A 20,608-nucleotide genomic window follows, 5' to 3' on the forward strand; every position below is an offset into this window, starting at 1 on the left:
AATTTAAAGAAACTCAGGCATAGTACCAGAGGTGTCTGTGCGGCCCTCCCCCTCCCCTAATCAGAGGCACCACGTGCCTGCGTGTGTCTGGCCTGCTCTGGACACGGAGACATGTGGGGACCAGCCCCTCCGGCTCCCGGGTCAGCGGGAATGAGCCCCTTACCACAGCCCCCTGCTGTGCCTGCCACCTGGAGAGGGCAGTCAGTGACCGTTTTACAGAGAGAGATCTGGGAGCTGGGGGGAGTGCAGACCCAGATCAGGGGTGAGGGAGCACCCCTTGGCTGCCTCCACTGGGAGGGGCCCCAGCCCACCCAGCTGTGGCTGCAGGGGACCAGTCATGCCGATGTCTGGCCCTCATCCTTTTGGAGAGTCAAGTCAGGGAGCTTTTTGCCCAGAGCAGGTAGGCCCTGTGGGTTTGACCCAAGGGGCCAGGGGAGCTACCCCCCTGGAGCCCCAGACCCAGTGCACCACTTACACGGTCCCAGCCAGTTGGGGGCACTGGAGGGCCAAGGCCAGGCAAGTTGGGACCCGCCAATCAGCGGGGAAGACTAAGAAGATGAGCTGACCAGTGGGGGTCTTGGGTCCCGGGGGCTCAGTTAGTGGACTCCAGGGAGGAAGGGGACACCTGTGCCTGGAGTCCACCTGTTGTGCCCATGAGGTCACAGCTGGGAACAAGCCCAGGCCGGCCACATGCCCCAGTGATCGGTGCTGGAATCAGATCCCTATTCCTGGGCGGCCAGGACGAGACAGGCTCCCCCACTGCACCAAAAGGATAGCAGGGCCCCAAGGGAAGGGGTGGGGCAGAGATAGGGCTGGAGTCTACCCAGCGGCCTCCTTGGGGACAGCTGGTCGCGAGAGCCTCAGTCTGCCCATCTGCTGGACACGACCGGTCCAGGTGCCAGCGGGGGTCAGGGAACAGGCAAGAAACACAACCCTCGGCCAAGTCGGCTGATATGAGGCCAGGGCCTTGTTGGGCCTCTCCCCTGCCCGGAGGAGCCCTGGCCATGGGTGTACACAGGGAGCCACAGGGGTTGGTCGCTTGCACTCAAGGTGAGCAAGGAGGGAGCTCAGACCACCAGGCCTGCTCTTACCCTTGCCCCCTAGCTAAGAGCAGCCTGGACCCTCGGCGGGCAGACCCAGCCTCCCCCACTGCCTCTAGCCTAGGACCCTGCGGCCTGGGCAGGTCCAGGGGAGGAGGCGGGACCAGCTCAGGCCGCCTGGATAAGTGTATAAAGGCCTGGAGCCCCAGGACAGAAACAGGAGTGAGAGGGGGCACACCTTGACGCTTCTGGAGCACTTAGCCCCCTTATGCAAGACCCCAGCAACTCAATAGGCCAGAGCAGCTGCCTTGGGGAAAACTGAGGTGGCCGTGGGCAGGTCTGGTCCTGCAGACCTGAGACCTGCCCTTCGCCCACTGGGACCTCTGCTGGGCCCTGCCCTCCCCTGGCAGCTGGGGTCAGAGGTGGTCCAGCTTGAGCCTGGCGGATGACAGGCTGCAAAAGCTGGCCCCCCCGGTCCCTGTGACAGGGGCAGAGACCCTGGTAGGCTGGCCAGGATGGGGCCTGGGTGCAGATAGAGGCGGCCACGTGTCTTTGCTGAAGCTCCTGAGGCCACATCTGAGCATCCTCTTCCTGGTGGGCACTGCCCGAGCCTGGTCAGAGTGACACCAGCTCCTGGGGCCCTGAGAGGTGGCCTTGCTTCCTGAGGGCCATCCAGTCCCCGAGTAGTGGACAGGATGTAGGGGCAGAGGAGGAGGAACAGCCCTGGTAAAAATCGGGTGCACAGGGGGACCCCATCCCTGTGGGCAGCACACTGCTACACTTCCCAAGAGGACAGTGTGGATGATGAAGGGACTCTCAGTGGGGACGCCTGACCAGCACCCCGGCCAGGAAACGAGGGTCAACGTCAGCCGTGAGGACCCATGGGACAGCAGGGACCCTGACGTCACGGATGAGCAGGGCACGTTCCTCAGTGCAGTCATGGGGAAACACCTAAAACCCCAGAGTGGGGATGTCCTGCAGGAGACGACGGCTCAGAGCATCCACACAGGAGGGGCCAAAGGGGACGTAACGACAGAGTGCCATGTGGGATTCTGATGGGGACCTGGGACAGAGAGAAGCTGTCAGGGGAAACTGAGGAAATCCGAGTAAATATGGACTTTGGTTATTAATGGTGTCTCGTCCTGGCTCGTCAGTTGTGACAAAGGTACCGCACTGACGAAAGTGTGAACAGGGGGATGGGGTGGGGGACACGGGGTCTGCACCATCGCAGTAATTCTGTGTATCTAAAACTGTCCTAAAATAAAGTTATTTAAAAAGTGGGAGCTCCATGGAAGCTGCCTCCAGTGGGGGACCCTCAATTCTCAGGCAAAGGGAGGAGGGGCCTCATGTGTGTCACCAGGGGTCAGGGGGTTGGGGCCCCCAGGAGTCCCCCCAGCTCCATCCCCTGTGCAGAGTGGCCAGCTGGATGAGGGTGAGACAGGACCCCTCCCTGGTGGACCACCCACCTGCCTGCCTCTGTGGAAACCTGACTCCCAGCAACCACCAGCAGATATCCAAGACCATCTGAACCCAGAACTGCCCTCCTGGGCCCCCACCGGGAGCATCTGTTCCCAGGACCCCAGGCCCCAACACTGCTCCTTCCATTGTAGCCCCCAAGTGGGGAGGGAGCTGGCTGGTCACCCCAACAGTTCTGGGGGACCAGAAGGGTGCATGGTCACCGTATCGGCAGCATTTCAGGGATCCCTGGACCAGGTGAGGACCTGGCAGGATCTGGTAGAGCTGCCCACACAGAATACCACTCCGAGTCCACTGGGATAGGACCTGGCTCAGGGCCTCCCCCGGGGGCCTGGGAGGGCTCAGCACCCCCTCCCGGCTGAAGCCAACCCCAGAAATGCCCTTCAGATGGGACCAGGCGGGAGAGCCGCGTGGGTCCACAGGGGTCCGAGGAGGGCCGGGACCCACTCCTACCTGTCCAATCCCAGCCCAGCCCAAAGAGCCAGCGGAACCCTGATGACTGATGGCCGTCCCAGGACAGCCAGGGACTGGAGGCCAGCAGACAGCCCCTCCCACCTCCCACAAGCACTTTCATTTTGAGGCGCCTCCCGGATTGAGCCCCACGTACCCTGTCCCCACCACTTTCGCTCAGGAAACTCCCGCAGAGCCGCTGCCGCTGCCAGCAAAGCTGTGCTGCCGGGAGGCCGAGAGGAGGAGGGGAAGGGCCGGGGGTCCTCAGGGCCCTCCCGGTTCGCCGGTGGCCCAATCTGCCTGCAAGGTGGGAGGGGGTCGGGCCCACCCCCACCCCCACCCAGGGCCAAGTAGGTTACCTTGTTGAGCGCTGCAAACTGCAGCCAGAACCGCAGCTGGGACATGGTGTGGCCACAGGCAGGTCCCCTGGAAGGCGCTGGAGCGCTCCCTCATGACCGCGGGTGCTGGGCGCGGACGGGCCTTCTCCCAGCCCTTCTCCCAGCCCAGCTGCATTTGCATGTTGGTTTAGTCACCACCGGCGCCCACTTCCCCTAAGGCCGCTGACTTTCAGGAAATGATGTCTGCCTGGTAAGTCAGGGCGATTACTGGCAGCGCGGACAATTACTGTATGGGGCGGAATCCAGCCACAGAAGGCTGTCAACAACGCGCCTGCCCTGCGGGCTCCTGGCGCCCCTTCCCTGAGCACCCTATCCCCAGGAACCCGTCAGCCATGGCCCGGCAGGGTTCAGATAGGATGGGGGGGGGTCGCGGGGGGGTGGGGGGGGCACAGGCTGGGACACCCAGATAGCCCCTCCCAGCCCTGGCCTCGGTTTCCCCAGACCACTGGTGCACTAGGTTCTGTTCTACCTGCCCCCCACCTCACTGGTAGGCCTAGTAGGGACCCACTGCTGCACCTGAGGTTCCCACAGCAGTACTCTAAGGGGCACAGGCCCCCACGACACAGGAAGGAAACTGAGGCCCAACCCACGTCTCTGCACAACCCTCCCCACGCCCTCGCAGGCCCAACCCCTAGCCCCCAGCTCCTTAGCCTGCACACAGGCCCACGGGCCTTCACCAGCTGTGCTGGAGCCGGCTTCAACACTTCCCGCGCACTGCAGGTGGGCCCTAGCATGGGCAAAGGCCCTGGGGCTGGGCCCCCGGAGCACTTCCTGGCCACAGGGGCCCTCCCTGCTCCTCCTCCTCCAGGCTTGCCAAGGGGTCTGCCTGCACTAAAGCCCCTTTCCTGCCTCCCACCTGCCCCTGCCCCCCTCAACATAGCATGGAGGAGGCACCAGACAGGGCTGGTGAGCAGGGGCTCACAAAGCTGGCAGGACCAGTGGGGAACCACTGTGTTTTAGAACCCCCCATATAGGCCCAGAGGAGGGAGCTGGCCAAGGAGGGCCCAGGCAGCCCACTGGCTCGAGGTGGGTGAGCAGTCTATAAGCCTACCTTCATAGCTCCTGCCCTGTCTTTCCCCCACAGCCCAGGGGCAACATAAATCCCAACAATGAAATGAGCTCTGTGGGACACCCCACCAGGCCATAGCCACCGTGAGCAGGAAGGGAAGTGTACATACGGCAAGAAACCCATGAAATGACGCTTGACACCACCAGGCAACAGGGAACTGCAGGTCACAACCAGTGACACACACTGCACACCCACGGGACGGCTACACTCAGACGACAGTGACAAGTGCTGGCAAGAACGCAGAGAAATCGGAACCTCCAGCACACACGGGAACATGCAGCAGGCGCCTCTGCCTAACAGTGAGCAGTTCCTCCCCCGAGGTCACCCTCCCCACACGACCCTGCAGTGCCCCTGCTAGGTGTCCACCGAGAGAAATGAAAACACGTCCACACACACACCTGCACACGCACATCCACTGCAGCTCACTTCACAATGGCCACAAGGCGGACACAACCTGTGTGTCCACCCGTGGACAAGCGTGGCCCACCCACACACATGGGGTGTCACTCGGCCATGAAAAGGAGGGAGGCGCTGACACTCCCCACAACGTGATGGACCTTGAACACACGGTGCTCATGAGAGAAGCCGGACACACAGGCCACACAGTGTGATTCCACTTACGGGAAATGTGCAGAACAGGCACGTCCACAGACAGGACGTGGGTTCGTGGTTGTCGAGGGCTTGGGGTGACTGCTGATGGGGACAGGGTTTCTTTTTGGGGTAATGGAATGTTCTGTTATTAAATAGAGGTGATGGGTGCAAAACCCTGTGAATATATTTTTAAAAAGTGAGTTTAAAGTTTGTAAACTCTGTCTCAAAGTATATAGAAAACTGAAGTGAAAAGAGAACATCCCAAGTACAAACACACACTTATTATTACTAGGTTTAACTGACATGAAATTTGTCAAGTTGCCAGCATAGTTTCTAAACTCTGACTCTGTCCCCAGTATCTCGTCACCAGATGGTTGGCTAATGGGCAGAAGTGACCCTGAGTATATGGGGAAGACCAGGGTACAGCTGAGGGTCCGAGGACAAGGAGGGGTCCCTGCCTGGGGAGGCTGTCACCCACTAGGCTCCTTGGCCACTCCAGCCTGTCCTGCCAATGGCCCTGCCACCCTGGTGGCTACAGGCTGTGGGTCTGCGACTGGACTGGACGGGGGATGGAGGGCCTGAGTCAGGGTCCGGGTAGAGGCCCCGGTGGAATGAAACAGGTGACTGGGGTGTGAGTGTGGGCAGGGCCACACCCGAGGACATGGGTGATAGTGGACCCTGCCCCACATGCGCAATGGGTCCCTGTCTGGCTGTCTGAGCTATGGTGCTACCCAGCTGGTGGGACCCTCTCTGGCCTTCAGGCTGACCCTCTCTTATGTGGCCGGGCAGAGAGGCGGGTGTGGCCCAGGTGTCTCAGGTTTCCCAAGAACCCCTCCCCCCATTAAGTTCTTGGGTCATCACCCCTTTGCCCTCCCTAACTTCCCCGCCAGTTTCTCCATATACATTTGAGGTCTCAGGCGTCACTGGCCTATGCTGCAGGTGGCCTGTCCATCCCCAAGTTACAGCCAAGGAAACTGAGGGTGGGGGGTGGGCAGAGCTCACTGGGCAGATGGGGAGGAGGGTACTGCAGGTCCCCCCTCAGGCAAACCTCGCTGCTAAAACATTCCTGTTGAGGGCTGAGTTGCATCCCCCAAAATGACAGGTTCGAGTCCTAACCTATGAACGGGGCCTTATTTGGAAATAGGGTCTTTGCAGATGAAATTAGCTACGAAGGGGTCACATTGGAGTGGGGTGGCCCTAATACAATGACTAGTGTTCTTTTAAGGGGATATTTGGACGCAGACACACAGGGAGAGGCCAAGTAACCATGGAGGCAGAGACTGGGGTGCTACGGCCCTAAGCTCAGGGACACGGCCGCCCCCCGAGTCTGGAAGAAGCAGGAAGGACCCTCTCCTGGGGCCTCGGGCAGGAGCGGGGCCTTCCGATACCTTAATCTTGGACTTTTGGCCCCAGAACCATGAGAGTATACATCTCTGGTTTTAAACCACCTGGTCTGTGGTGCTTTGGTGGGGTGGTCCCAGGACGCTCAGACAGCTTCCCAGAAAGCTCTGCCCCATCAGGCCGTGCCTGGGGGCTGGCTGCTTCAGCAGCACACCGCCGCAACTGCTTTCCAGCGCTGCAGTCAGGAGAGGACAATCGGACCCGGGGCTTCTGCAGGGTCCCCTCTAAGAATCTGTTTGTGGGGCAGTCCCCAGCCTGCCGCTCACTTCCTTGTCCTCTGGGGCCCAGTCCCCCAACTTCCACAAGGTGACCCCCTGGGAACAGGGCCACGGCCCTCGGCGCAGACCATAGAAAGGGGTTCCTGGCCCTGGTACAGTGTGCACCAACGGACTCCTGCGAGAAGAAACCCCGCGCTTCTGTTCCCTTCTGGCTGATGCCGGTAACTGCTGGGAACCCGCTGGCAGGCAGGCTCAGCCCTCTGACCCAGTGAAATCCATTTGCCGCACGTGCGGTCGATACTGCCTGTCCCTCACGAGCAGGGAGCTGCCAAGAGTTTGCAAAGCACTTTTCTGAGCTGCGACCTCATCCTCGTTTCCCAGAAGCCCTGGGCTGGCAGACAGAGCATCCTCACTGGGTGGATGTGGGACCCACCTGAGATGCTCGGAGGGACCCTCAGGGTGGATGCCGCCACGCTGACTGTGTGAGCGGGTCAGCACGTGGGAAAGAGTCCTCCCTGGAGCCTGGCCAAGATTTTAGGGGTCCAGGTGGCCTTGGGAGGAGGCGTCAGGGGGTCTAGAATGCTGAGTCCCTCATCCCCACCCTGACCCTGCATGTCCCCAAATATCCCCCCAAATCAGATTCACCCATGTTTGGAGCATACGTCCACACAAAGGACTACACACAATGTCCACAGCACAATTCACAATGCCCAAAAGGTGGACACAACCACCCACGGATAAACAGACAAACAATGTGTCCCGTCCACACAATGAAGTCACTCGGCCGTGAAAAGGAGGGAGGCGCTGACACTCACTACAACATAGATGGACCTTGAACACAAGGTGCTCAGTGAAAGAAGCCAGACACACAATGCCACACAGTGCGATTCCGTTTATGTGAAACGTCCAGAAAAGGCACATCCAGACAGGACGTGAGTCAGTGGTTGTCAGGGGCTGGGGAGGGGGTGGGGGTGACTGCTGATGGGGATGGGGCTTCTTTTGGGGTGGTGAACATACTGTTAGAAGATAGAGGTGATGATGACACAACTTTGAATTTACTAAAAGCCACTGAATCGTGGGCAGCCGGATGGCTCAGTTGGTTAGAGCGTGAGCTCTGAACAACAGGGTTGCCGGTTCAATTCCCACATGGGCCAGGGAGCTGCGCCCTCCACAACTAGATTGAAGACAACAAGCTGCCACTGAGCTGCTGGAGGGGCGGCCGGATGGCTCAGTGGGTGATAGCGTGAGCTCTCAAACAACAAGGTTACCGGTTCAATTCCCGCATGGGATGGTGGGCTGCACCCCCTGCAACTAAAGATTGAAAACGGTGACTGGACTTGGAGCTGAGCTGTGCCCTCCACAACTAGATTGAAGGACAATGACTTGGAGTTGATGGGCCCTGGAGAAACACACTGTTCCCCAATATTCTCCAATAAAATTTTTTTAAAAATTATACATAAAAAAAAGATGACAAAATACCATTGCTACATAACTTTAAAAAAAAGCCACTGAATCATACGATACGCAAATTCTATCTCAATTTAAAAATAAAGGACAGAAAAAAAGCCGCATGTCCATACCCCCCCAATGTTTGGCACACCGCGTGTGGGAGACCCTCCATGATGTTTCTTGAGCTGTTCAGGTCGCCCAGGTCGCCTACCTAGGACATGGAGCTTGAATGAACCAGTGCCAAGTGGAGTCTGAAGGACAAAGAGGCTGGCCATCAGGGCTGGGTTACCCGAGCGCCACGGTAAGGAAGACAGGGAGTGAGCCTGGGCCAGCCCAAGTGGTTCCAAGGGAGAAAGTGCTCCAAATGGTGACACAGAGAGACACAGGAAATCCCGAGCAGACACTCCCAGTGGCCAACACCACAGCACCTGCTCATAGCCCAGGAGCCCATGCTGATACAGAAAATGATCGGATAGGTCAGGGGTGGGGACAGCTCTCCCTGTAGAACACCACCTGATCAGTAGACCAGTGAGGACAATAATCTCTGCCAGACGCCACAGTCACCATTGTGGCAGCCGACACCCACCAGTGGATGAAATGGCCATCCCCGCCCCCACCATGAGGGGCCAGGACACCTACAAGGCCTCTCTCTCCCAGGAGGAGAGGGACAAGTGGCAGCTTGACAATGGGAAGTGGAGGGACCTGGCGGATGCCACCCCAACCAAGGGTCAAGATCAACATCCTTGGCAATGAGACGCCAACAGGAGGACACGGCGTCTTGTGTGTGGGACTCCTGCTGCGAGTGCACAGCCTGCCTCTGTGAGGCCCCGGCAAACCGGCACTGAGGGCCCTTCCACAGGTGACTAGTGTCCTTCAGAGGTGTCCGTGCCCACCTGGAACTTAGTCTGTCACCAGCGTTACACAAGGCTCATTTCTGCCCTGTGACACACGGGCTGAGGTCACACAGGACAATGACATGCGGGAAGCTGGGCAAAAAAGTGAGGGTGGCTGGGAATTCTCGGTATTATTTTTGCAACTTTTCTGTCAATCTACAACATTTTAAAATTCATTTCATCGTGAAAATCTTCAAACATACAGACACGCATGTCAGAGTTTAAATTTTCAGATAACCCTGGGTACACGTGTCACCCCCCCCCCCCCGGAACCCAGGTCCCAGGCTCAGGGACGGGCAGGGTGATGGGGGCCACCCCTAGCACAGCTGCCTCGGCAGAGCAGAGTCCGTGCCGGCTAGAGGGACCCCAAGAAACATCAACTGGGGGCCCCACACACAGGCGTGGCCAATGCCTCCAATGTTCTTGGGCCTGGGACAGCTCATGTGCAGACTCAAGGGAGGAGGGACCCAGTACCCCTGGAGTTCCAGGGTTCAGCCCAAGAGACAAGAGAAGGAGCAAAGATCTCAGACAGCAAAGCCGGGGCCAACACCAACAATCACAGGCCGGAGAACCACAGGTCCCCACACAGTGCCTGGGAGGTGGGGGCAGGATGCTGACCCCAGGAACTGCTCTGTGCCCCAAAGGGAAATCAGGAGAAGCTTCCTCCTTGCAGGCAACAGGAGTCACACAGCTCATCTCCTTTCTCTTTTTGCTTTGGTTGCCAGGAAACTCGGGGCTCAAGTTCAGTTACGAGAAGGTTATGTTGAGGCCTATGGATTTATATTCACTTGTCCCCAGGCCAGCTCTGCATTCTCCACTACAATTCCTCCTAATTCATACAACAGTAGGGGACACTTCTAGAGTGTTCTTCTCACTGCTGCAATAAATTACTGCAAACTTCCTGGCTTAAAATAACACACATTTATTACCTTATGATTCTGGAGGTCAGGAGACCCATACGGGCCTCTCGGGGCTAAAACCCAGGTGCGGGCAGGGCTGGTCCTTCCCGAGGCCCCAGGAGAACCGTTTCCGGCCTGTTCCAGCTTCTAGAGGCACCGCATCCCTGGCTCGTGGCCCCTCCTCCATCGCCACAGCCAGTAGTGCAGCCTCTTCCATGTCTCTGACTCTGAGCCCCCTGCCTCCCTCTTATGAGGACCCGGTGATGACACTGGGCCCCCTGGAATCCAGGGTCATCCCCATCTCGGGGGCCCTGACTTAACCCCACCTACAGAGTCCCTCGGCCATGAGACGTGACATGTCCATAGATCCCGGGACATCTTTGGGGCTGTGCTCTGACCCACCCACGCAGTGAAACGTGAACATCCTTTCTGTGGAGCTTTTCCAGATCCCACGTCCAGGGCCCTGAAACAAACTATATGAACTGGTTTTTATGAGTCAGGTGCCAGAAGGGTCTGGGGAGCACTTGGCCCAACCAGGAGCTGACACAGAGAAGCCCTCAGCCCTATGCCTCCTCCAGGGGCCATGACAGAGGAAAGGGTGCCTCAGAGGGGATGCTCCTGGGCCCCCCAGGGAATCCAGAGTGATCCCCCTCTCAGGGGCCTTGATTTAATCCCATCTGCAAAGGCCCTCTGTCATGTGAGGAGATAATGTCTGCAGGTCCTGGGACCAGCATGGGGACATCTTTGGGGCTGCCCCTGAGAAGGGCACCATGGTGGGAGCCGAGGGTGCCTGTGGTCAGCTCGGCAAGCCGGGGCTGGGATGTGAAGGGCCTTGGGTGCCACACTTGGTTTGGACTCCTTCCTGGCTCAGCCCACAGGCCCAGGGGTCACAGGGGCAGTATAGGAGCCTGACTGACAGGGCCTCAGGACATCCACCCTGGAGTGAACTCGTGTCACGTATGTCAAATCCCATACTCAGCACCAGGGTAAGATTTCAATGGAAGGTTCTACTACTTTAAAGGGGATATCTGGGTCGAAGGTGCCAAAGCAAGGGGCCAGAGGGTGGGGGGTGGGCTGCTGTGCGTTCAGCAGGCACTCAAACAACTGTGAGTGGACACGTGGACTCCGGGTGCTGCAAGAGGCTCTTGGCTGAGAAACCACGTGATTCTTAGCAGAGCTGGGGAGGTGGAGGGAGACATATGCATCAGTGAGAGAGACAGAGTGACCCCTGGAGGGTGGCTGCAGAGGTCCAGAGGCTTCTTTGGGCCCTGGACTCTGCAGGCCCCGTGCCTCAGTTTCCCCATCCAGACGGTGTGTGATGCCCCAGTTGGGGAAACAGTGTCAGGAGATAACAAGTCGGATGTGGAGTTGTGTCTGGGACACACAGAAGGAACTTAATCAGAGTTCCAAAGAGCTGAGCCAGGCGTGGGGCCACTAGCCCTGCGTGATGAACCAACAACCAGAGATGAGGCAAACAGGGGAGGGTCTCAGGTCCACGGCCAGGGTGCCCTGGGAGGCTGACTACCACGGGGCCTTCTTCTCTGGACACCTGTGCCTCCCTGGGCTGGGTGATGACAGTTGCCAAACCCGAGTCCCAGGGTGTCCTTGTAAGCTGGAGGAAACAACTGCAAATGTGTCTGGAAAGGCTGGTGGGCCACATCCATGGGGGCCTCTTATTTCTGTCACACTGCCACCCTCACCCTGGTAAACTCGGGGGCCCAGACAGCATCTATGGGGCTCTCAAGCGGCAGCTGAGCCTGGCGTTCCCATCTCTGCGAGACCCAGCCCCACTGTTTCCTGGGTGGCCACAAAGGGTCACTGAGGGGTGGCTTAAACAGCAGACACGTGCTCCCATGGCTCTGGGAGGTAGACGCCCCCGGACACAGTGTTACCCCCCTCACTCCCCAAGGCTCCAGGGGAGGGTCCTTCCCGCCTCTCCCAGTTCTTGGTGTCCTTGGCTGTAGCAACAGGCCCAGTCTCTACCACTGTGGTGACATGCCTTGTCCTATGTCTGTGTCTCCTCTTCTGTCTCTCTAGGGACTCGCTGAGTTTAGGGCTGGTTGGGATAACCGGGGCCTTCTCACCTCCATGTTTAGCCTCTCTGGCAAAGAGCCTAGTTCCAAAGAGGCCCCATTCTGAGGACCCAGGTGGGTGTGGATTTGGAGGGACATTGGTGACCCCAGAACACAGCCCTTGGTCTAGCACTTTGCCGGTCCCGCTATGGCCCCCGGTGTGGAGGATGGCTGGGCTCCAGCGGGTGTGAGCCGGCTGAATGGCCTTTCTGGGTCCGAGCCAGTTCAGTGGGTTTAAACTGGCTGCTCTGGGCCACGTCCTTCCACAGCCTTTTACCGGCTGGGCCCCACTGCCCCCACTTCATAGGGGAACACCACAGCAGGGGAGCTCAGAGCCTGCTACCCCCTTACCCCCTGATGGGGCTCGGAGCTGTCCCACCTGGATAGTTCCCAAACTGTGCACTGAGGCACCCCACTGCAGAGAACCCACCTGGCCCGAGTATTTGGAATTTCCGAGGGAAACATAGCACTGAGGCTCTGGGACCCCCAGCAACTGCATTAAAGTGAAGGTGCCAGCATTCAGTTTTCAAGGAATGCCATGAGGAAACCCGGGCACAATGCCAGAACCCCGAGGGCAAGGCCACGAGGGTGGGCTCCGCCTGATCCCAGTGGGCTGAGCCGCTCCACGTCTCCCGAGAATGGATCATACGTTATCTCTTCCTTCAACTGGTGTGGGTCACGTTTTCAAATGGCCCCTGGGTTTGGGGACACAGACCCTCACTGATGGGCATCGCTCTGGCATGAGGGCATGGACACTAGGGACACTCCCAGGGACACTAAGATTCTAGACCGAGCAAGCTTGGGCCTCTGCCGGGAAGGAGATGCTGAGAGCGAGGAAAGTGAAACAGGTGCTCTGAGAAGCGACCCCACCAACCACACACCGGTGTGAGACGGAAAGACGGGGACATGGGGACGGCCCCCATCCTTCCTTATGTGACCTCCAATCCAACTCTCCACTGCAGTGAAGTGGCCTCCCACAAACTGGATGGGCAGGGCCAAGATTCTGACCGGCGGGCTGAAGGGAACCACGGTTCCCCAGAACAAGCCATGTCTCCACATGATCTATGGGCCAGCCGAGGTCCTCAGTGCCACCCTGGGACACAGCGGGGTCCTGCGTGTGGGCAGGCACTGGGCCCTGGGAGCTTGAGTCTCCTACCTGAGGAAAGTCGCTCTTTGGCAGGAAGCTGGGGGTGGCAGCCGCGTGGCCATAGCTGGTGTCCGCACAGGGCTGGTCCAGGAGGAAGGAGGTGGAGTTCATAAACTGGCTAGAGGGACACAGGGAAGAAGGTGAGCTGTTGGGTGTGGCAGGGGCACTGCTCTCCTACCCACATGCAGGTCACCACCCACAGGAGGAACTCTGACCTCTCAGAAACTCAGCTTGGAGGAGGGGACCACAGGCCCGGATCTCAGGACATGGTGCCGTGGAAAAAAGAGGCTGCAGCTACACGTGTCTCTAGGCCCCGTGCATAGTCCGTTCCTTTGCCTGGTTCCAAGCCTGCTCCCTGCAAACTCCCATTTACCCTACAAAATCCAGCTCCCTGTTGCCCTCTGTAGGAAGGTACCTTCCTGGCTCCTTTCGCCTCTCCACCCCTCCTCTCCCCTCAGTTTCTGGGTCCCCTCACCAAGTGTCAGCCCTGCAATAGAGCCCTCCTTGGCCCCTGTACTCACTACCCGTCCTTTACCCTGCTAGCTTCTCACTAAGACAGATCATAGCTGGTCAGTCTCAGCTGCCTCTGAGCGGCTAGGGCTGAGCCCATAGCCCCCTCAGCAGGATGCTAAAGCCCCCCCAGCTGCGAGCTCTAGTTTTGTTGAGCCCATGACTGCAGAACCGGAAGTGAAGTCCCCAAGGGTGATGTGGCCACAGGACGTAGTGGGGTTGGCTCCGAGCCCAGAATGAGGCACTTACTGGCTTTCGCTGGAGAAGGTTGGATAGGGCGTGGGCGGGAAGGTACTCCACCACGGGTAGTGCAGCACGGAACTCTGCAATGGAGCAAGCGGTCAGAGGGGGGAGGGGATGTGTGGGCAGGGAGAGGAGGGGGAGAAAGGAGGGGGGAGGGGAGGGTTCCAGCGGTCCAGAGCCAGGGGCTCCACTGTCCAGGTATGAGCCCCACCTCTGGCTCCCAGCTGGGAGTCACCTGGGAGTCATTCAACGGCTCTGTGCCTCAGTTTCCCTGCATATACGGGAGAACCCACCGAGGGGGTTGCAGTGAAGATGAAGGTATGGGACGGGATGGATGGGAAAGGATAGGTGGGTGTGATCTCAGAGGCCTGGGGAGCCCAGACTGCCAGCCACCAGAGGTTCTAACTCCCAGGCCTGGGGCCCAGGAACCTGCATTTCCCAAGGACCCTACTTGGAGGCCTCCCACCCCCCATTCTACAAAGTGAAGGATGGGACCAAATGCAAATCAAGACAGTGTGAGTCCCTGTAGGGACACGTGCAACCTGCCCAGGAAAAGGGGATTTCTCAGAGGTGAAGACCAAGGCGAGGGGCTCCATGGATTGGTCCCTGCATTAGCCAGTCCCTCAGGGCACAACCCCTCCCAGGCAGGTCTGGAGGCCACACTTCCTACAGCTCCCATGGGCCGAGGGGCCTCCTGGCATCAGCCAACCCTGTCTGGCCTGAGTGCACAGCACGGGCAACGGTTCCAGGGAACCTACTTTGGGGAATGCCAGTGGTTAGACGAAAGGGTGAGCCTGAAGTCAGTGGGGGCATGAGGGGCCTGCACTGGAATCTGACAAGCACCAGCTTGGGGATGTGAGAACGTGGACACTCAAGCCCCTCTGTAGAATGGGGGTGGCATGTCCCACCCTGACACCAGGCCCACTCAGCAGGGGTCCCCACCCCTAAAACAGGCCACAGCCCCACCAGCGGGACCCCATCAGGGAGGTCTCCAGCTATCCCTGGGGAGAGGCCTACTGGCTACAATCACTGTCCTCACTTGTCCCAGCTGGACAGGGAGTCTGGGAAGGGAGCCCAGAGGCTGGCAGCCCCCCACCCCGCACCACCCAGCCCATGCAGGTCCTGCCCTCAGTCAGGCCACTGGGTGCGACTCCCCAGGCTGCTGCATCCTCCCTCTCTGAGACCCTAACCCAGAGCTTGCCAGGAACCAGCCTACACATGCTCCAGCCTACACCAGCTGGAGCTTCACTGGTCCTGCTCCTGCGACTCCTCTGTGCCGAGGGGAGGAGCCAGCGGAGACTGCTCATCACTGCGCCCCACCCCTGCCCCTCACAGGGCCTGCCAGCCTCCAGATATCCAGCTCCAGAGAACCAGTGCACAAGAAGGGGAGAGAGAAACATGTCCAGATGTTATCGACTGGTGGAGACCCTGGGGGGCCATGCCTGTCGTCAGTTTTTGCACAGGCTGCAAAATATAAAAAATCAAAATAGTTGGAGGGAAAAACAAGCACGGGGCCTCTCCCCAGCATAAAAGCGGCAGCATGAATACTATTACAAGGAATCTGCTGTGGAAGCCTCTGGAAGGAAGCTGTGCCCCTGTGGCCTGGGGAGAAGGATGGGGTCTCCCCAGGGCCCTGGTCCAGGATTACTTCTCCATTCCAGCCCCATTTGAGAAGAGAAATCCAGCTCCAGAGAAGGATGTGAACTTCCCAAGGCCACGGGCACTTCCAGAACATTCTGACTCCAGACTGTGCTCGGCTTCGTTGGGTGAATTAGTATAAATGGTCTTGGGGGCATGTGATAGCACCTCAGGCCAGGGGGGTCCAGAGGGTGGGTACTTGCACTGTGGGCCCACAAGAGGGGGCTCTGGGGTGAGGAGGTCCTTCAGTCACCTGACATTCTCCACCTGTACCTAGATCAGGCCTGGGAACCTTCATGGAGCTCCCAGGCCAAGGGATCCCCAGGTCCTCAAGGACTCAGTTGGAGAGGCAGGATGGTGGGGGTCACTTGTGGCTTTGTCTACCCAGCACTCCAACATCCTCCCCCAGCACGTGGCTCTAATCAAGGACTGTGAGGCGGCCAGTAAAGGACACCCCAGTCCCACCCACAGAGGTACTGCAGCACCACACCTCAATCAGAGGCTTCCTGGAGATTTTCTACTTGAAGCCAGAGGGTGTGGCTCTGCCTCCAGAGGGCAGGCCCCTGGGATGTGACTGGCCCGAGATGGACACATGACTGGCCAGCCAATCAGAGCCTGCCTGGGGATTCTCCACCTGGAGAAAGGCTGGCCATCTCCTGGAGAAGGGCAGGCCCTGGCTCATTAGCCGGAAGCTGCCAAGGCTACCTGTAAGCTGATGTAGGAAGATGACACTCCTGCTAGGGCAGCAAATAAAATACAAGGCATCTAGTGAAATTGGAATTTCTGATAAACAACAAATAATTTTTACTGTAAGTATTGCAAGAGATACACATACTAAAAAATTGTTTGTGTATATGTGAAACTTAAATTTCACTGGACGGCTGTGTTTTTATTTGCTAAATCTGGCCACTTTAGTGACACCAAAAGTCCTGAGGCCAGCTGCACTCCTGCCCACTCCCTGGCGCCTCCTCCAGAGCTCAGTTCCACCCACCAGGATACAGGAGAGGTAAGGAGTGTGCCGCCCACACCAACCCACAAGTACCCCGCAGCCTGAAAGGTCTAGAGTCTGCCGGTTGCTCCTGGGCCAGACCTGGTGTGGCCTGAGGGGCAACCTCCACAACTGGTCGCTCAAGAACAAGCTGGGTACATGGCCTGGGGAGGGGCAGCCCAGCCTCAGTCAGCACCATGGAGCCCGCTCTGCCAGGCTCCGACTGCCTAGAGCCAAAGCCAGGGCTTCACCAGCAGCTCCCTTGCACCAGGGTCCCTATTATGGCCCAATATCCCTGTGTGATTCCAGTTTCAGAGCCCCTGGGGTCCCCACAGGCTATCCAGGCAGAGCTCACATCCTGGCCCTTGGCCGGCTTCCTAGGTCACCATAAAGGGAACGTGGCAGAAGCACATTTCCTGCGGAATGGCTCCATCCGCTGCCACCCGCCCGGTGGGTTCTGACCCAGGAATTATATTCCAGAAACAGCCCAGGGATGATGAGTCCATGAGAGGGAGGAAAGCCCAGTGAGGAAAGAACAGCGTGCTATTTATAGCAGCGGAACACTGGAGCCACCCCAAGAGCCCAACACTAGGGAAATAATTAGGCAAATTATGGGATGCTGAGGAGGAGTCCTGTTCATTACAGAACAGCAAGTGCGCTTTGAGCCTGTGAAACAGTTGCAATGGGACCCCAGGAAAAAAACACGCTGCCACGCAGGGATGGTGGTGAGGACCACAAGGGGACGGGAGGGTGACAGCCGTAAGCAGAGGCTTAGAAAGCAGCAGGGCACATGTGGACACAGCTTCACCAGGAAGTGGAGAGGAGGCTGGACTGGCTCACGGCAGTGCCTGGAGCCTGGCTGGAGGCGCTGGACGTCAGCCAGTCTTGAGTCACAGGTGGTATCACAGTCCTGATTCTCTGTTGTCCCCCCCCCCCCGTTTGAGGAGGACCCTGGAAGCTGGGATTTTGTGCCATCACATTAGGCACAGAGGAAATCAGGGTCCGTGCCCTCCCAGCCCGTTCTGACATGCTGGTTATGGGCCAGGGGCCTCCCAGTGGTTCCGGGCACTCGACCCTGACTCGGCGGCGCCTTTCCTGGCTCCTCGGCACCGAGCTTGATGCTCATTCCCTCAGCCCAACCCGCCTTCCCCCCGTCCCTGATGCTCCCAGGCTGCTCCCTGGCACCCAGTACCCCACCTGCTCTCCCCCGTCCCCCGTACCCCTGCAGTTCCAGTCTCCCCACCAAGAAACACAGTTTTTCTTTCCACAGTAGAAGAGCTCACTTTTGTCCAGGAAAGGAGGCACCAGGCCTGACTCACTGGAGCATCTGGACCGTTCTCTTCGTAGGGCCTCTTGTGCCTGTGACATGAGGGGCCAGCTGGCACTTGTGGTGGTTTTGTTACATGTGACTTATTACAGTTGTCAGAACATGGGCGCCACCAAGACGCCCTCCAGGGTGGTGTACAAACACACTGTGCTCCATCGGATGATGGAAGGTTACTCAGCACTAAAGAGAACGGGCGATCGAGCCATGAGGAGACATGGAGGAGCCATGAGTGCTTATTACTGTGAAGGGAGCCAGTCTGAAAGGCTACTCACTGTATGGTTCCAACCACAGGACATTCTGGAAAAGGCAAAACTGCGGACATAAGAAAAGGAGCCATGGGTGTCGGGGCTAGGGGAGGAGTACATGGGGAGCAGAGGGTTTTAGGGCAGTGACACTACTCTGATGGCTCTGTGATGGGGGATCCGTGTCACTGTACCTTTGTCCAAACCCACAGACCATCCAACACCAAGACAGAGGCCTGCTGTCCACTGTGGACTTTAGTTAATAACGACATATCCACCTTGGTCCATCTACTGTAACAATGTAGCTCACTCAGTAACACAAGATGTTGGTAATGGGAAAGTGGGGGTGGGGCATATGAGAACTCACTATGTCGTTTTCCTACAAATCCAAAACTACTTAAGAAATAAAATCTATTAAATTACAAAGAAAAAAACAATGAAGGAAAATAAATGACCATGACCCGTCACAGGGGTCCCAGCCCTCAAAGTCCCACAGGTGAAGGTGGCAACCAGGCCAAGGCAGCTCTCCCAGGGCCAGTCATGGCCTTTGTAAAAGAAACCTAGTGGCTCCCATTTGAGGAACTCGGTGGCACAAGCCCACTGTGGGCAGCATCCCACCTTAAGGCCAAGGTTGTGGGCTGGACTCACCTGGACGCTGGACCCACACAGCGGGCGGGTCTGCAGAGGCGGTGGGCTGTACAGGACACTGCCGGCCGGCGGGGCCTCATGCTGTGGGAACTCCCCGTCCATGGCAGGCCCCACTGCCAGCATTGGGGGCTCCTTGAGCCGGGCTGTGGGGGCGTCTATCTGGGCTTCTTGCTCCGAGGTGGGGGCATCATGACCTGGGGAGAGACAAGGAAGTTCCTAAAGTCACACTGACCCCAACGAGCTAAGAACCCCTCCTTGGGGACAAGAGACAGTGGGCGAAGGGCAGCGGCAGGGCTTGCACAGAGGGAGTAAAGTCAGGGCGCTCCCCCCAGGCTCTGCCTTAGCTGGGAGGACCCCAGGGGCCACACCCCACACCCACTCCAACCCTGACTGCCCCACTTCAATGCGGGTGAGAGCTGAGGCCCCCACACACCACAGTGCTGTCTGGGGACCTCTCAGTTCCTAGCCTCTTCCCAGGGCTGTGTTGAGGAAGGGGGACCACTCAGCCTCCAGGCCAAGACCCTCCCTCTGCCTCCACGGTCCAAGCCTGTACAAGGCCCCTTCATTGCCGAACCACACCCTCCAGGGGACACTGGGCCTGGACCTCTGAGATGAGGGCAGCCCCTTCAGTGTGGTCAGCCACCCCCACCTCATTTCCTTCCTGTTGGTCATAGCAGCATCTCAGGCGGCCTCACCCACAAAATAAAGAATAACGTGGGCCCCCCCTGGGGGGGCGCTCCTGACACACACAAAGAGAGCAATGAGCTCTGGAACCCCTGGTGTGAGTAGCAGGGCTGAGGGGTGACCCCCGGACACCTGGCTTTGTGACCAGCGCATCTGGTTGGGAGACAGAGTCCAACTGGCCAGCACCTCCAAGCTGGGGGTGCCCACTGGGGTCATGGGCCAGTCCTGCCCCTGTGCAGCCAGGAGAGGCTTGCCAGAGTCTCTCTGAAGGGGTCAAGCCCAAACTAAGCCAGGAAGAACCCCCTGACCTGGTTCAGGGAAAGAACACACAGCAGACCCCGCTCGGAAAAGCGCCTGTAGCCACAGGGCCCACCGACAACAACCCCTCACGACTTCCATCTGCCCTGTGGCCTCTGGTCAAGCCGCCCGACCCTGGACCCCATCTCTCACGACTGTGAGTAGGGACAGCTGGCTGGCCAGCATGTTCATCCAGGGACATTAATCACCCAGGGAGGCAGGAAGGGGAGGCGGCCGCCACTCCCAGCCAAACCCTGAATGAAGAAATCCTCTGGACTTCCAGTAATCACAGTCGCATGGGGCAGCTTGTGCAATCCCGAGAGGTGGAGGGAGCGCCTTCACCCCTCGTCCCTCAGCCCTACTCCACTGCAGCCTCCGCTGCAGCTTTTGGGCTGGTGCCTGCTGGCGGGACGCCACTTCCCACAGCCCCCAGAGGCCTGGACCGTCGGAAGTGCCAGCCACCTCCTGCCTGTGCCCTCCAGGCTCCCAAAGGCCAGGACCAGGAGACACAGGCTTAGGGGATGAAAGTGGGAGGCCCTGGGGTCACCTGTGAGGAGAGCATGACTATTCTGTGATTGGGGTCTTGGCCAGTCCTTATAAAGATCCTGGGATCAGGCAAACAGGGTCAGAGATTCTAACAGCTGGATAACTGGGCAGCTCAGAGCACTGTAGCTCCTTGGGCCTCCACTTGCTCATCTAGAGAATGGGTTGGTCGGGCCCTCCACAGAGCCTGGGGCCTCTGCAACTCAGTGGTCACTTAACTGAGAGCTGCCTTCCTCAAGGCCCCAGGAAGCACCTTGATTCGGGAACACCCCTCGAGGGAGTTCTGCCCCCAACACCTGGGACAGGAGGCAGGCAGGAACCACCTCTACTCAACAGAGAAAGCTCCTGGAGCTGACCAGGGGTGCTGGCCGGCTCGCTCTCATCC

At 58.7% G+C, this 20,608-nt stretch overlaps 1 protein-coding gene across 7 annotated transcripts in view; it reads right to left on the bottom strand.

The window, feature by feature from the left end:
* SBNO2 (strawberry notch homolog 2) overlaps nt 1-20,608 on the bottom strand; it is a 51,458-nt gene that overhangs the window by 16,007 nt on the left and 14,843 nt on the right. For 5 of the 7 annotated variants that reach the window (XM_074337394.2, XM_019744065.3, XM_074337391.2 and 2 more), the window contains exons 2-4: nt 18,700-18,893; nt 13,863-13,936; nt 13,113-13,221 (exon numbers count right to left, since the gene is read on the bottom strand). In XM_074337394.2, the coding sequence (XP_074193495.1) occupies nt 13,113-13,221; nt 13,863-13,936; nt 18,700-18,822 (306 nt within the window). In that variant the 5' untranslated portion in view covers nt 18,823-18,893. Of the gene's footprint in view, nt 1-3,325; nt 3,517-13,112; nt 13,222-13,862; nt 13,937-18,699; nt 18,894-20,608 lie in introns of those variants that run through there. The other 2 variants (XM_074337395.2, XM_019744066.3) reach the window with 1 other exon arrangement.

This window comes from Rhinolophus sinicus, chromosome 15 (assembly GCF_057876585.1).
Source record: "Rhinolophus sinicus isolate RSI-liver-muscle chromosome 15, RSI-T2T, whole genome shotgun sequence".
Lineage (NCBI taxonomy): Eukaryota > Metazoa > Chordata > Mammalia > Chiroptera > Rhinolophidae > Rhinolophus > Rhinolophus sinicus.